At 39.3% G+C, this 16782-nt stretch overlaps 1 protein-coding gene across 7 annotated transcripts in view; it reads left to right on the top strand.

Annotated features, from left to right (window-relative positions):
- LOC139945753 (polypyrimidine tract-binding protein 3-like) overlaps positions 1–16782 on the top strand; it is a 108246-nt gene that overhangs the window by 83572 nt on the left and 7892 nt on the right. For 5 of the 7 annotated variants that reach the window (XM_071943149.1, XM_071943144.1, XM_071943145.1 and 2 more), the window contains 8 exons: positions 2593–2628; positions 4296–4418; positions 6520–6745; positions 7345–7403; positions 8404–8569; positions 12335–12436; positions 14694–14890; positions 16454–16487. In XM_071943149.1, the coding sequence (XP_071799250.1) occupies positions 2593–2628; positions 4296–4418; positions 6520–6745; positions 7345–7403; positions 8404–8569; positions 12335–12436; positions 14694–14890; positions 16454–16487 (943 nt within the window). The remainder of the gene's footprint in view (positions 1–2592; positions 2629–4295; positions 4419–6519; positions 6746–7344; positions 7404–8403; positions 8570–12334; positions 12437–14693; positions 14891–16453; positions 16488–16782) is intronic. The other 2 variants (XM_071943146.1, XM_071943148.1) reach the window with 2 other exon arrangements.

Raw genomic sequence — 16782 nt, 5'->3', positions numbered from 1 at the left:
TTTTACAACCCTTGACCGTTAAGTTAAGGTGGGTCTGCAAATCCGCCATTCAGCTTTAATGCGCAAGCCAGCATCCGCTTAACATCACTCCCCGATTCTCTCAAGTTAATGTGTATGTAATAAAATGCATTTTCTCATCGTAAAAATTGGGCCATCTCGTAGAGAAATGCACAAAGACACCGGCTGGATTAAAGCCCAAGCATGCATGATTAATTCCCCCTCGCAGGGTGTCAAGTTTGCACTGCTGCGGAACGACTCTGGAATACGCTATTCTCAGACCAAACCGTGAATAGACTGTAACCACGGCAACTCGGCAAATATGTCACCTTAGCCAAGCCCTGGTGTACAAACCACTCATAGGCGCCGTTAATCTATTCGTTGGGATTAAGGAATCGCTGCGCAAAACGACAACATCCATCGGGGATACAGGTAAACACGATTGGCGAGGCAGGCCGAGAGTTTTAGTTGTCGTTGAACTAAAAGCAAGATTGTGTCAGCCACTGTCTGTGGCCAGCATGTCAAGAACTAGTGTAACTTCGGAGACGGAAATCAAATGTAACCGGCAAGGCCACAGAAGAAAAGTGCTGAAATTTTTTTTTGCTTAGCTAAATTGAACAGGAAGCCAGTTACGAATTATTATTGTACATGTGAAATGGTATTTTGGCTGGTAAACCATTTCTGTTCGCCGACATTATTTTGTGCTCAGCTACTTATTGTGTTTACACAGCTTATGAAATAAGGGGTAGAGGTGAAGAATGTGAAAGAAAAGAGCATTACATGTATGTACATGTTATTAGGGTTGGGGTAGATATCTGTGTACGGGTTCTAAGCATAATTTTAAATTGTGGTTTGCAATTTTTTTTTTTTACAAAAAGACGGGGTCCTAATTATTTGAAGACATTTTGTAAATGAAAGTTCTATGTCAAGATTTAGAATGGAATGCCATTGCTTGAAATACCCACTTGACCAATTTTAGCCAAACACCAGTTAACTTTACCATTTTGGCCAGTAACCACACCTCTGTACAAGTTCTACAGTCTAAATGTAGGTCCGTCTTCAAATTGTGAAGAATTTAAAACCGTTCTTTTGGTCTGCTTGTCTGGGGGGGGGGGTGTGTGTTTGTATTTATTTAGTTGTTGCTTTTGTTATTTTGTATTGACACTAGAGGAAGAAAACCTTCAAGAAAGTAGAAGAAAAGCTGTTTGGATACAGAAGATTGCAAAATTCCTTCATCAGATATCTCCAATGCTGTTTCCCCCCTCCCCCCAATTTCTCAGCAATACACCTGTTGTGCTGTTCAGGTGCTAATGTAAACCAATTATCTCTCCTAACCAGACACCCTTGTACATTCCAGACAGTCACACAATTCATCACAGTAGGGAACAACATTTCCTCCATTGTCCAGCAAAGAAAACGTGCTGAAAAAAAAGAAAAAAAAAAAAAGCGGGGAAAAAAAACGAAAGAAATTTGTCTCACCAGTCCCAATTCTATTTAGGGGAGGGGAGGGGGGGGGGGGGGCATAAGGGCCGCTAGGCACAATGTCCGTGTACTGTATCAAAGGCTTCTGGTTTGCTCTACTGCTCTACACACATTTGAAATAACAACGTGTAGTGTTACCATGGGCGACCGCCCTTAGAGCCAACACTCTTACCAGTCCTAAGGCTTTTTGGCAAACAATTGTCATTGAAAAGGAATAATACTTTGTGTGTGTGTAGAAAGAAAGGAATGCTGTGAAAAAGGGTTGTTCGTCCTTGCTTGTCCCCCCAAAATACCGGGGATTACTGTTGTAGAGTATCCTTCTTATTGTGTACTGATTCGTGTGCTTCATCATGCTATGTTGTTTCACATGCATCCCGATCCATTCTGATTCTTACTTCGAAATAAACCCTCAAACTTCTCGCTGAATTAATTTTTTTTGTAATTAGAAAACATTGTAAAAGTTTTTCAGCACAAGTTTTTGTTGTTTTGTTAATTGTTGAAAAGAAACTTATGCATCTGATCTCTGCAAATCATCTTTTTTGATTCATATCTGATGCCTTGAATGCTAACATCTTGTTATTTTTTTTATCTCTCCCATTTTCCTCTTCCTTTTTCTGTTTCTCCCCTTCATTTCTGATTTCATCTTTCTTGAAAACCTCCTCCAACTTTCCCCCATATCTCCCCGTTTGATTCCTCATCTTGAATTTGTCTTCATCTCTGTACTCGTGCGTTTTCCACATCCCTGCTCATCTTGTCCTTCCTTTGGTTGCATCACTCCCATCACCTTCAATTTTCTTCAATTTCTCATCCTCCTTATCATCTCTCCTCCCTCTACCTACCACCCCTCGTCTCTTACTCCTGGCCTTAAACCATTTCTTAACACATACTTCAATCCTTCATCCTCAACATTAACCTCAACCTTTATTTCACATCATTATAAAATCACCTATTAAACTTTGTTTCACGTTCATTCCCTAACTTATTGTATGATTTAACGCTAACTTGGTTTTTTTACTCTCATTAATTTTTCCCTCGCTGTTTGTTTGAAAAAATAAAATAAATTGCATCCTTTCTTAACAATCCTTTAACACTATAACATCTTATTGTGTATAGGACACTGGGGGGCGCAACTCACAATACAATGCAACGGTACTTACTTTAACTCAGCAATTCATCAAAATCAACTCGGTTTTACAGACTCAAATCAAAGTCCTGTAGCAATTCAGATCGCTTTAGTGAATAGGACAGAGTCCTGACAATAGTCAGAGACCTACAAATTATGGCAAATGAGAAGTGTCTCATTTTGATCAAAGACTTCAGTTACACACATTCACTATAGTTGTGATGATGTTTAATGCATTAAAGGGTGTATGTACTTTTTGTAGGACAAAAAACACATTGTCCACAGATTTACACCAAACTTACATAGTTTGAAGATAATGATAGTAGAAAGCTTCCCTGAAAATATTACGTGCTGAGGTGCTGTAGTTTTTGGAGAATGAGTAAAATAATGGCATGAAAATTATTTTAAGCATTTTTAAACGTGTTTTCATGACATTGTTTTACTCATTTCTCAAAAACTACAGCACCTCAGTAAGTAATATTTGAAGGGAAGCTTTCCACTACCATTATCTTCAAACCCTGTAAGTTTAATGTAAATCAATGGACATTTAAAAAAAGTACCCAAATCGTTTAAGGAAACAAGATAATTGTACAAAAAGCCACAATGTCGAAAACCATTTCTCCTAATAGAAAACAACTTTGTCACTTTTGATAGTTACATTATTTTCCCAGTTTTAGTTCATCAATACCTTCTACAAGTTGTTGTTAGCCTTGGTTTTCAATATTGTATTACTGAAAGAAATATAAACCAAATGTGGAAATTAATTTCTAATCAGCCTTAACTCTCTTTTTATTTTCTCTTTTCATGATTTCTTTTCCTCCAATTCATCTTGACATAATCTTATCAACTTCTTTCTCATTTCACATCACAAATTAATTATTATATCATGGATGTATACATGTTCCTCTCGAAACAACATGTACATTTATAATTCTTTGATTTCAACTTGATCTGTCATTTACCTCTTTGTCTTTTCTTCCTCCTTTACCTGACCCTTCCTTGGTCCACTAATAAAAACGCTTCTCTATTTGTGGAACTCATACAATGCCCTCTGGCTCAAATCCTCATTTTGTTCTGCTTCACCTACTTCCTTCACCTCACTTAAAAAAATAAATTGTCATTTTTATATCACCCACATTTGGTTTGATCTCACTTGCTGACCTTCCCCGTGTGTCATGTTGATCATGATTGTTTGCTTTGTCAACTTTTTGTTTACAACACTTCTGTAACTCCGCCCTCTTTTGTGACTCCGTCCCTCATGTGACTCCACCCCTCTGTGACCCCACCCCTTTTTGTGATCCACTCCTACTGTAACCCAACCCATTTTGGATTCCCCAATGTTATAACTATACTTGTCTTCTGCTCATCGCTCTTTCTTTGACTTCATCAAATCTTGAATCTGTCCGTTGTTCAATCTCATCTCATCCCAAATCATCCAATTGCACCTTTAACCCAACTTCAATGGCTCCACCCCATTGTCTGGCTCCTCCCACATTGCCTGGCTACACCCCCATTGCATGATTCTTCCCATTTTGCATGACTCCTCCCATTTCTACCACTTTTAAATTCCTCCCATCTCCCTCAATCCAATACTCTTTCTTCCAATGCCACCTCTCACCATACTCCCCACACTCCTCATCCTCCTCCCTCTTCCCTTTCGCCTCGTCTCTTCTCAACTTCCTACTTCTTGTAGACGGTGGCGGTACAGGCTGCCCTTGCTGCTGTGAATGCTGTGCTAAACAATCCCTCCTCCTCGGGGACTCTCCTCCCAGACAGTGACTCCTACTCTGGCAATCTGGACAAGAACACCGTGTCTGTTGGTGTCTCTTTTTATCTTTTCTTATATTTCCATCTTCTTCACCTTAAGACATTTGCACATAAAATAAACAACTTATTGTATGTTCCATGCTCAAGTCTACCCTTACAAATTGAAAAGCTGATCGATTTTCTCGAAAACCTACTCTGCGGTAGTAGATGCCAGACAGCCCTCTAATGGCATTACACTCGTGGTGTTACCACAAACAAAATATAAAGTGACTGTTTTAGTCCTCCTGTGATAATCCCAAACACAATGCTTGATATTGATAATAAACAAAATGTTGAAAAAGACAAAAAAAGACAGAGTTTCAGCTTTAGAAAAAAAGAGTGAAATTTGATTCATTTGAACTTCCTGGATGTCATGCCAGATACAATTAACATTTTAATTTCCAAACTACACGCTGCTCTGTTCTTTCAGGGATGTTACATTGACATTTAAATGCCAGAAAGTCACCATATGTTGGGAATCGAGTGACTCTGCACACTTTTTATGCTGCTGTGGCACTAGGCAAAACCGCATTATTCAGTCATACACGTATATAAATATGCGGGGAAAAATTGTCCTCCACTAAATTTGTTTTAGACAGACATGTGTTGTACGCTTCTTTTTTTTTGAAAGGGCAAAGGCACCAAGGCATTTTATATGGGATACAAGACACCCTATGAGGAAATTGTAAATTACTACTTGAGAATTTCAAGGGCACCAAGGCAATAACCAGGGGGCAAGGAGGTAATCGACTTGGTTGCATCCTTGAAGTATCAGACCTGAAAGGAACACTTTTCAGTTTTCAATTGGAGTGTTTGGGGTTGCTTGGTAGTGGCAGACGTACAAAGGCAATCGATATTGATTGTACAATAGAATGCATAACCAATGGAACATGTATGTCTGTTGCCATATACTGTCTGAAACTCCCCAGCAAGTGAATTTAAGCGGTAAAGTCTTTCCAGCGACTCTGAATAATTTGACTGTGTGTCAAATTATCTCACATGCCCTAGAATAATTTCCCATGATAAGAATAATTTATGAATACTTTTATTGAGCATGGAACATATATTATCTGTTTAGAAAAATTGTATACAGTGAGCAAACAGGCTTTGGCTAATTTAATATACAAATTCAAAGTAAAATAATCAGTAAATAAAAATTAAAAAAGGAGATAAAAATGTGCATGTATTTGAAGGTGAGAACTTGCACAGAAGAGTTATATTATCGAATTTGGGGCGAAAATTCACAAGACTTCAGGGCTTGTAGCTCAACATGCCTAGGTTCTGAAATCACTGGCCCCGGGCTTACAGTCAAGTGTCAATTGTGGAGTCCTGTACATGTATCTTAGAAATGCTCACTCCAGGCATTGACTTTTCAGTTAAAGTTCGTTCAAAGACCTTTCTGGGCAACCTGTATACAGTTTTCAATCTCATCTGTAAAGTCCATTTACACAGGCCTGGAATTGAACATTGGCTGGGGTCGTTGCCAAAAGAACATCAACACGTCTATGGGAACAATATTTAAGGGGGTGGCAGTGCAAAAACGAAGACCACAGGGGTTATCAAAGTTCGCGACCTCAATGTGATTCCAGGCCTGTTTAAAAACTAAGTGCCATACCTATCTGAATGTACTTGATATTGTTTCACTATTTCTGTTATTGTACTCTGTTTCTTAAAAACAATCTTGAAACTCATACTATCTGTTTATGATCTCTGTGTATATCTCACTCTCTCACACTTTTTCACAAAATCTTATCGCTCTCTTCAACTTCAAAATAAAATCTAAAAGACTGCAACCTTTAAATAAAGCCTTACTAGTAAGTTTGTTACCGGATGAAATTCGACTCGGATTTACATGTTAAGTTTATCTGAGCTGATTAATGTAAAATTCACATATAGCAGAATTAGGCAATCTATTCTATGTTTACAATCTGCAAATACCAAGGTGATATTTGCTAAGCCAATAAACTCGCCCGGCAATATCTTCTGCTTATAACAGCTCCATGTAACGAAACCCCATAAATGGCTTGAGAAATTTACAAGATGAGCGATTTGTGTAATAAAAAAAAACCTGTTTCCCTAACACTTTTGTTTCCCTGCATTCTATTGTACAGAACGTGGCAGCCCAGGCAGCGTTACAAGCAACACAAGCACTCCTGCCTCAGCATCAGTTTTCCTCCCTAAGCTCGTCACCCAAAGTAGCAGACAGCCCAGGAGGTCCTCAGCACGTACTCCGTGCAGTCATTGAACACATGATCTACCCCGTCAATGTGGACACCTTACACCAAATCTTCTCCAAGTATGGAACAATCTTGAAGGTAGTCACCTTCACTAAGAACAGTAAGTTCTTCTTAATGAAGTCAGTCTTCTGTGTTGATCTCTCATCTTAAGCCCGGTTCATATTTCCTGCAAATGGGAATGCGACACAATTATGACGTCACAATTCGCAATTAATAATTTGCGTCAGTTGACTTATGCTCAACTCCTGCGAAACATTCGCTGCAAAAACAGCCAGGTGACATCAAAATTTGTGTTGCATTCGCATTGGCAGGAAGTATGAACCAGGCTTTACCTGGGCTCAATCTCATGGGACTTTTTGCCACAGAATTCCACGCTAAGCCATGTAAAGCGCAGGTGCTGGAAGCACTGAATTCCACAGTTTTTGTTTGTAGTTTTGTTAAATAACCCCAGTAGTTTGGCGATGGTAAACCGCGTACATAAACTGCCCAAGCTTATTAAACAACTGATGACCTGTTTTTACCAAACCTTGTACCCAGGATGTTTGTGATGTTTATTGTAACGATTCCCTACATTGTTTTTTGCCAAGCAAGTTAAGTTTTTAAATATCAAATTTGGCCCTCATTTAAATACCATATACCGTTCTCATTGTAAATGTTGAAAAACTAATCTCTTGTTTAACTTGTCCTCTTCCCAAACAGACGTTTTCCAAGCTCTAATCCAGTTCAACAATAGCAAAGAAGCTAATGATGCCAAAATTGTAAGTACACAAGTAGCCCATTCTTTAGGAAACTGTAAGATTTTGTATTTGTTTAGGGCTCAATTTTTTTAAATATTTTTTTTACCATTTAAATGGAATGTGACAAAGTGGTCAAACTAATTCAGATGGGATAAAAACCATAATGGGGTAAACCCACGCAATCAGTAGGGATCCACATGCTAGGCTCTGAGGTGGGATTCGAACCAGGGTCCGCAGAGATGAAGGGCAAGAAAAGAAACCATTGAGCCAACCTGTTATGGTGCAAGAACCAATGTTTTAGTTTTGTTTATGCATAAGCCGTTTTTGAGATATGGTGGACACAATACTATGACACTGTTGGGTTTGAGTAAATCTGTCTGTATTGACCTTTGTCATGGTACGGCCATCATGAGTGTCCCCCATTCAAGTTAATGTAACCAAACTGAGGCTGGGATGAGAAATAGTCTGGATCCTTTTATTACAATGAATACTGGCGTTCATTACTGTTATGGATGAAGGGAACATGTCCAAGATGGTTGCAACATGATAATGGTCTTTATCTTCCAGTACGCGCTAATCCACCAATCGGAAGCTCAAACTACTAGGGGGATAAAAACATATATACTCTGTTTTATATCCTACTTCCTCTGTTTTTATTACACAGTGCGTATTGTGAAATGTCATTTTGTCACGCTCCGTATATGGACAGTGCAAAAATTACATTCTCAACTTTGTGCGCGTTAACTAATGCTCTTAAGTTTTAAACTTTGCACGTTGCAAGTGAGACTGGAAGATAAATTTGTTATCACACGCGTGCTCGTGAAATACGAAAAAATATAGCGCGTCTGCGTCCCATATCCTATGGGACGCAGAAGCGCTATATTTTTTTGTATTCCACTCGCGCTTGTGTGATAACTTATATTATACCCAAACCAAACAGTGCACTACTAGTGTGTCCACCATCTCTCAAAAAGGCCATGGAATTATTGGTATTCAAGAATGTTTTTGTCTCCTTCTCTAGGCCTTAGACGGACAGAATATCTACAATGCCTGCTGCACCTTGCACATTGAGTTCTCTAAACTCCCTGCACTGGTTGTGAAATACAACAATGAGAAGAGCAGAGATTACACACGTGACCTACCAACAGGAGATGGTATCCACCCAGGAGATGGCATTGGATTAGGGGGTAAGGAGGGGGAACCCTTGGGATCCACTGGGTTAACTTGTTTGGTTAACATTGGAGGTTGGAGGGAATTCGGGCTAATAATGGGTACATTTGGGATCTACTGGGTTAATTCATTGGGTTCTGGCTTAACTCAGTGGGTTAACTGTGGAGATTGTAAGGAATCGGGGCCAATGATGGGTACATGTGGGATCTACTGGGTTAACTCATTGAGTGAACCCTGGAAATTGAATGGAATTGGGGCCAATGATGGGTACATGTGGGATATATTGGGTTAACTCATTGAGTGAACCCTGGAAATTGAATGGAATTGGGGCCAATGATGGGTACATGTGGGATCTACTGGGTTAATTCATTGGGTTCTGGCTTAACTCAGTGGGTTAACTGTGGAGATTGTAAGGAATCGGGGCCAATGATGGGTACATGTGGGATATACTGGGTTAACTCATTGAGTGAACCCTGGAAATTGAATGGAATTGGGGCCAATGATGGGTACATGTGGGATCTACTGGGTTAATTCATTGGGTTCTGGCTTAACTCAGTGGGTTAACTGTGGAGATTGTAAGGAATCGGGGCCAATGATGGGTACATGTGGGATATACTGGGTTAACTCATTGAGTGAACCCTGGAAATTGAATGGAATTGGGGCCAATGATGGGTACATGTGGGATCTACTGGGTTAATTCATTGGGTTCTGGCTTAACTCAGTGGGTTAACTGTGGAGATTGTAAGGAATCGGGGCCAATGATGGGTACATGTGGGATATACTGGGTTAACTCATTGAGTGAACCCTGGAAATTGAATGGAATTGGGGCCAATGATGGGTACATGTGGGATCTACTGGGTTAATTCATTGGGTTCTGGCTTAACTCAGTGGGTTAACTGTGGAGATTGTAAGGAATCGGGGCCAATGATGGGTACATGTGGGATATACTGGGTTAACTCATTGAGTGAACCCTGGAAATTGAATGGAATTGGGGCCAATGATGGGTACATGTGGGATCTACTGGGTTAATTCATTGGGTTCTGGCTTAACTCAGTGGGTTAACTGTGGAGATTGTAAGGAATCGGGGCCAATGATGGGTACATGTGGGATATACTGGGTTAACTCATTGAGTGAACCCTGGAAATTGAATGGAATTGGGGCCAATGATGGGTACATGTGGGATATATTGGGTTAACTCATTGAGTGAACCCTGGAAATTGAATGGAATTGGGGCCAATGATGGGTACATGTGGGATCTACTGGGTTAATTCATTGGGTTCTGGCTTAACTCAGTGGGTTAACTGTGGAGATTGTAAGGAATCGGGGCCAATGATGGGTACATGTGGGATATACTGGGTTAACTCATTGAGTGAACCCTGGAAATTGAATGGAATTGGGGCCAATGATGGGTACATGTGGGATCTACTGGGTTAATTCATTGGGTTCTGGCTTAACTCAGTGGGTTAACTGTGGAGATTGTAAGGAATCGGGGCCAATGATGGGTACATGTGGGATATACTGGGTTAACTCATTGAGTGAACCCTGGAAATTGAATGGAATTGGGGCCAATGATGGGTACATGTGGGATCTACTGGGTTAATTCATTGGGTTCTGGCTTAACTCAGTGGGTTAACTGTGGAGATTGTAAGGAATCGGGGCCAATGATGGGTACATGTGGGATATACTGGGTTAACTCATTGAGTGAACCCTGGAAATTGAATGGAATTGGGGCCAATGATGGGTACATGTGGGATATATTGGGTTAACTCATTGAGTGAACCCTGGAAATTGAATGGAATTGGGGCCAATGATGGGTACATGTGGGATCTACTGGGTTAATTCATTGGGTTCTGGCTTAACTCAGTGGGTTAACTGTGGAGATTGTAAGGAATCGGGGCCAATGATGGGTACATGTGGGATATACTGGGTTAACTCATTGAGTGAACCCTGGAAATTGAATGGAATTGGGGCCAATGATGGGTACATGTGGGATCTACTGGGTTAATTCATTGGGTTCTGGCTTAACTCAGTGGGTTAACTGTGGAGATTGTAAGGAATCGGGGCCAATGATGGGTACATGTGGGATATACTGGGTTAACTCATTGAGTGAACCCTGGAAATTGAATGGAATTGGGGCCAATGATGGGTACATGTGGGATCTACTGGGTTAACTCATTGAGTGAACCCTGGAGATTAGATGGAACTAGCTTAATGATGGGTACATGTGGGATATACTAGATTGACTCATTGGGTGAAAACTGGAAACTTGTTAGGGGATTGCCGCAAGGACGGTTACACTAAAGGGTCAATTCATTTGAAATATGGGGTAAGTATGGGTACCACTGGGTTGACAACTGTTTGTATTGGGGTAAAAAAGAGTGGCACAATTTGGGCTTGTTAAAAAGGTTATTTGAAAGCCAAATTCATAGCAAAAGGGCTCACTCATTGTCATATAAATATATAGGTAAATTCTTGGCAGTCTTCATCTTTGCTTGATTTGTTTGACACGTTTCAATAATTTCACCATGCTAACTGCCATTCTTGCATTTGTATTTTTGTTTAAATATGCATTTCATTTTTGTGCAGAAAGTTACACTTTCACCAAAATAGTATTTTTAAAGCTAGCATCATTGTTCAACTGGCCTTAATGTTTCCTCACAGTGTATGGCCGTGTCCGAATTGGCGACTTTGGCTACAGCTATGTCTAGATCAGCGCGTCTGTCAGTGTTAAAGAATAGGCAGATGTGCTTGATCTAGCCGTAGCTGTAGCTGAAGCTGCCAATTCGGACATGGCCTAGATTTTTATGAAATGGCAGCCATTTTGTCCTTATAATGCACTTCAGGGCTGGATCAGATAGACTGGTACTTCTCATGTTGACACCTTCCCATTGTGGGGAAGAACACAGTGCGTTTAGGGAACCAGACCAAAATGGCTGCCAAGTCCTAACAATCTATCTAACACCATTTTCCCCTGCAATATTAACTTCCTCAAGATTGTTGTTGTTGTTTTTATTTACATTTTACAAGTATGTTGATGTTTATTTAATATTTTGTTTTTAATGTAACCTCACACATTTTAATTGTTTTTCACCCATTTCCACCCTTTTTTAAATTTATTTTATAGAATCCATCAATTTTTGTTTACTTTTTAATTGATTAACAATTTTTGATGTTGGTAAAAACATTTAACTGTTTAGATGTCGAAAAACAATTGTTATCTAACTCATGTACCTTCAATTTTCTCACAATCAATTTTAGAAACGGTTTCATCATTTTTTTTGTGGTTTTGTTTACACCTCAATGTTGAAGTGGTAATGCATGAAACTATCTTTGTTAGTATCAATGATTTTTTGTCTTCCTAATCTCATTTTGTAAATGAATCCAAAATTGTTCAAATACCTCAGAAAAAAAGGTTATCAAGCGGAGAAACAGTCACTGGAATCCCATGACTTCTCAGTGACCAATCAAGTCGTACCAAACATTTTATTTAAAGTCTAATTCTAAAATAGCTTATTGACAAACTTTCCGAAAGAAAACAATTAATGGTATAGTTTGTGGATGGTTACAATCTCAAGAGGCAAAACCTCAGGTCTTGTTACAAATGCTTCATTTTTGTCTTTAATTTGATTTTTCTTGATATCATGTCGAGCTTCCTTACATTAACTAGTTCTATCTTGCTGTGGCATTTTACAGTACTGTACTCTTCTTGGTATATTTTGTGATTTTAATTTTGAGACTGATAATCAGTAAAGAGGTACGCGTATTCTTACCCCTTTATTTAGGACACGGAATGATGTCAAATCCGTTTTCACAGATAGCATCCATGGGTCACTCACCATTTAGTCCGACAGCTGCCACGCTAGCAGGCTTTCCAGCGGCGGCAGGTATACCCATAAAACAAAAACCAACTAAAAATCTTCGGGAAAAATCTTTTTCTCCCTTGTCAATCTCTCACCTTTTTCTGTCTCTTTGGACACTATTTGGAAACTTGATGAGTTGTAAAGTTGACCCAAACATATCCCTTTTGTAGATCTCGATCTAATTCTGAAATTTAAAAAGCTTCTGATTTTCTATCTCAACTTTCTGGTGCTCTTTTGCTTTATGCACTTACCTTTCTTTCAGTGTTGGAATGTTCCTATGCCTTAGATTCTTAGTGTTCTTGACAGTACCACTTTAGTCGCGGGGGAGTTGAGTTTATGTATTTATAACAAGCCAAGCTAAATAATTAGCAGGTTTTTAAAAATAGTTTACTATCTGTAAATCACAGTTTATTTATTTCTAATTTGAGTTCTTGTTAATGTGGGCATGTTGTGTTTTGATGCAAAGTTCCATTAACCACAAGGCTCTGTCACTGACAGCATGTTTAAAATTAACATTTAATGAGTTTGTAGTTAAGCTCAATCATTGTCACCTCCCCACATGTTTCCATTTACCAAACGGTCACGGTCCATGCTTACGATAGTTCAATACCAATTCATTGCTATGATTGTAGTATTCAGCATCATTACCTCATGATAGAGCGACCAGTCAGAGACACTGGTGGCAGCAGACTGTGTCACCTCATAGAAATCATGGGTAACCATTAGGCTCCCCCCTGCCTGTTTGAAGCTATCAAAATGACTGGTGGAGCCCAAGCCAGAGGTGATGTGCCTGAGGTGGTTTGGCAAACAACATTAGACCATGTAAACAACTGTGGCTGTTGGCTTTGCACTCTCAAAGAAGAATAGACAAATGCAGTCCCACCCTAGTTATGGCCGTAGCAATAGCAAGCCATAATTTGCCTTGTGGTCTTAGCGTACAAGCTCTAATACATCAGATCTTGTGGCCTAAAGCCCTTAGAGGACGCTGTGGTACATTAACCATAGACATTATCGCCGTAGGCATGGAATGAGGTGCATCCTTGTCTAGCTAGCAATCATTAGCTAGACCAGAAAGGACCTCATTCAGCGGTAAGCGCTTGCGCAGTGGGTACTTGCGAAAAGGTCTGTGCAAAAGCAACGTGTTGGCACAGTAGAAAACAGTGACTTGGGTCCAATTGAGTTAGTTTTGCCTCTAAAAGTCATTGTTGTTTGTTTTGATCTGAGCAACATTGCCAGATGGAAAGAGACAAGGAAGTCTGCTGACCCCTTGAGTGTTACGGAGTTCCTTCATTCCGTAGAAAAATAGCTATATTCCGGGAAAGAATCTGATAATTTCTTAGTTCTATTGAGAGACTCGTGACTTGCTAGTTGGCAACGGCCTGACCGGTTGGTCTGCTTTGAAAGTCCTAACATCTTCTACTTAAGCTGTTTACTGCAATCATAGCATCCACAATCCTGCACTGCAAAACCTCTAAAATTCTTTTTCTCAATTCCCCAAGTTTCCTTCTTAATTTCATTTCATTTTTCATTTCGTTCTTGTTTCTTTGTAATTTGTAACAAGTTTGTGGGCTGCAAAAGAAAAGTTTCGACATTTACACCCTAGCAGAGCCTTTCTTGAAAGCTAAAACCACAAGTTTGTGGGCTATACGTCTTTATGCTAAGGAGAAACATTTTATGAGCAAGGAAAAAAGAAGATATATCTCACATTTTGTTTAGACGAAACACAAGCAAAATTCTAAAGAAGACTAGCTTCATTTTGATTAATAGCTCGTTGACTTATTCATACGAATGTGCAATGTGGGTGGGGTCAGAACTGGCGGTGGTCACAACAAGTGGGTGTCGTAGTTCTTCAGATGTACTGCTTCTCTCAGGCGGGAATTCTCAATTCTTAGTCATCTGTTTGGACCATTTTCTTTTTCAGACTTTCTTTTTTTTCACCTCTTTAAATTACTGAAAATATTATTTCTCATTAACTCAGCCTCCATTTCTTATAATATATGAATAACTTCGACTTTTGTTTTTACAAAGTTTATAACTGTTTCAAGAGATCTGTATTTTTAACTTTTTGGAATCCACTTTGTGTGTGGATGTAAATACAAAATATTTTGTTGTTGAAACTGACTGAGAATTGAATAATCTGATAATGATCTGAAGAGAGAAAACAAAACAATATGCTCACTAAGAAAGAAACTTGTGAAGTAAACAGGTGAATGGTAACCAGGCTAGGAGTTTGCCATATATCTAACCTTTTTCTATGTTATTTCTCCCCTGCCATGGTTAGTTCCTGGGTTTGGTAGTGCCTTCATCGGAGGTGGCATGCAGCAGAACGCAGCGGCGGCAGCTGCCTTGCGTTTCCAAAACACTCTAGCAATGCAAGGCCTTCACGGAATGCAGGGGATGCAGGGAATGCAAAGCATGCAAAGCATGCAGAACATGCAAGGGACACCAGTACTGTTAGTCAGCAATCTCAACACTGAAGTAAGTTGCTTTGCCTTCCCAACTCAGTTGATGGCCTTCTTTTTAGAAAAGAAGAATAGACAGGGTAAACTTCAACACACTAGAAAAGGTTTCAAAAGTCACTTCCCTCTCAGAGTAGACGTGGCAGGACCTGAGAAACTGTACAAAGAGTAAAGAAACTTTGAAACTCTTTCTCTTCAGCGAAAAACAATCTAAAAGTTTTTCTTTTAAAGTAAGTTAATGGCCTTGTAATTTCAGGACTACTTTATGAAATCCAGTGATCTAATGGAACTATGGAAATGAGTTGAATGTTCAACTCCTCATAAGGATGAATTTACTACACAAGTTTTACATATTCAATGTTCAATGCTTTCTTCAGTGCATGACTTACATGTATCAGGTTTAATCAATAAGTATCTTCAATCCTTTGTATGCTTGATCAAAACCAAAACTAGAAACTCGTTACCTTTTGTCAGATTTCCCAGCTCTTTATAGACACAGTCAGCAGCTTCTAGTCTTGATACATACATGTATAAATGAAGTTCTTCTCTGCATGTTTTAATGTCACAGCCCAGAGTCTGTGCAATTTAGTTCTTAGCTCCTACAGTTGTTTCATACCTTGACATTATATCTCTGACAAGTCCTTACAACTCATTGAATGCCTGGTAAGAGGGGCTTCAGTATTCTCTCTTATTTTTCGGCTTTTTATTTATCTTCAGCTACGGATTTTAACTCCTAGTGTATACTCCCTGCTGCATTTTTATGACTTTTCTTTGTATATACGCAAGTCGTATTCTTATATTTGCCATGTTGCATACAGACCCCTTTTACGAAGTGGCAATCTTGACTTTTGTACATGCGTCTGTGTACTTGAGACAGAGGCATGTGATACTTAAGCGGGAATGGCACCTTTAAAACTGAATATTCATTTTTAATTTGGGTAGAAAGTTAGTTCATGAATTATACCGAGGCCATGGCCATGGTGCCCTTCACAAGTAGGTGTTAAGATTTTCAAATAGAAGTGCCCTTTGCAAAATGAAAATGGCCTTGCCCTCTCAAAGGTTGATTTTATCAGGAAAACTAGACATGTGTGGCTGCTTTGTCATTGCAATTTTTCTAGTCATTTTATTGATTTGAAAAGTGAAAATAATTGAAATTTTCAAAGCAATCGTAACAATATTTTCAGAAGATTAAAAAGCGATTTTTTAAAATATGCATGTGTTAATGTAGAGCTTATTATTTTATAGATGCAAACATATACAATTCTGGTTGAACCTGGAGCACAAAAGTACAACAATCACTACAATTATTCCTTTGTATTTTGTTTCAAAGAAAGTTGACTAGATAAAGTTAGATGATCACTGCCTGCGATGATGCGTTCTCATGGTGATAATATAGCCCAGTTTAGCCACCTGGTGACGATGCCCATGCACCAAATTTTTCCCCCCTCAAAATAACATGATTATTGTTTTTAAAATTGTTGATTTTTTTCTCTCTCTCCATCTCTCCTCTTTCTGCCTCCTATGTGTCATATTGTCGCTGTATCGCCCTCACAACCTCTCGCCTTCTACACGTGTCGCATAGCTCGTCACGCCTCAGGCTCTCTTTACCCTCTTTGGTATGCACTATTTTACGTTTTTGTCCCCTTACCCCTTCAAGCCCTTGACCAAATTACCCCCTAACCCAATCCTTTATTGCCCCCTACTCCACCCAACACCAACTCCATCCTAACCTTAACCATACCCCAGATCCTAGACCACCCTCCCTCCCCCACCCATGTTTGCAGACCATTGTCCAGTGAATTCATTTGCAACATGTTATTCAAAAAAATTACATCAAACTTTGAACACACTAAACTGGAACATCATGCCTGTAAAAAGTCTGGAAAAAACAAAAAACACCTAAATTCTATC

Source organism: Asterias amurensis, chromosome 13, assembly GCF_032118995.1.
Source record: "Asterias amurensis chromosome 13, ASM3211899v1".
Taxonomy (NCBI): domain Eukaryota; kingdom Metazoa; phylum Echinodermata; class Asteroidea; order Forcipulatida; family Asteriidae; genus Asterias; species Asterias amurensis.
Note: the sequence above shows the minus strand (reverse complement) of the source record. Positions and strands in the feature narration are given on the sequence as shown.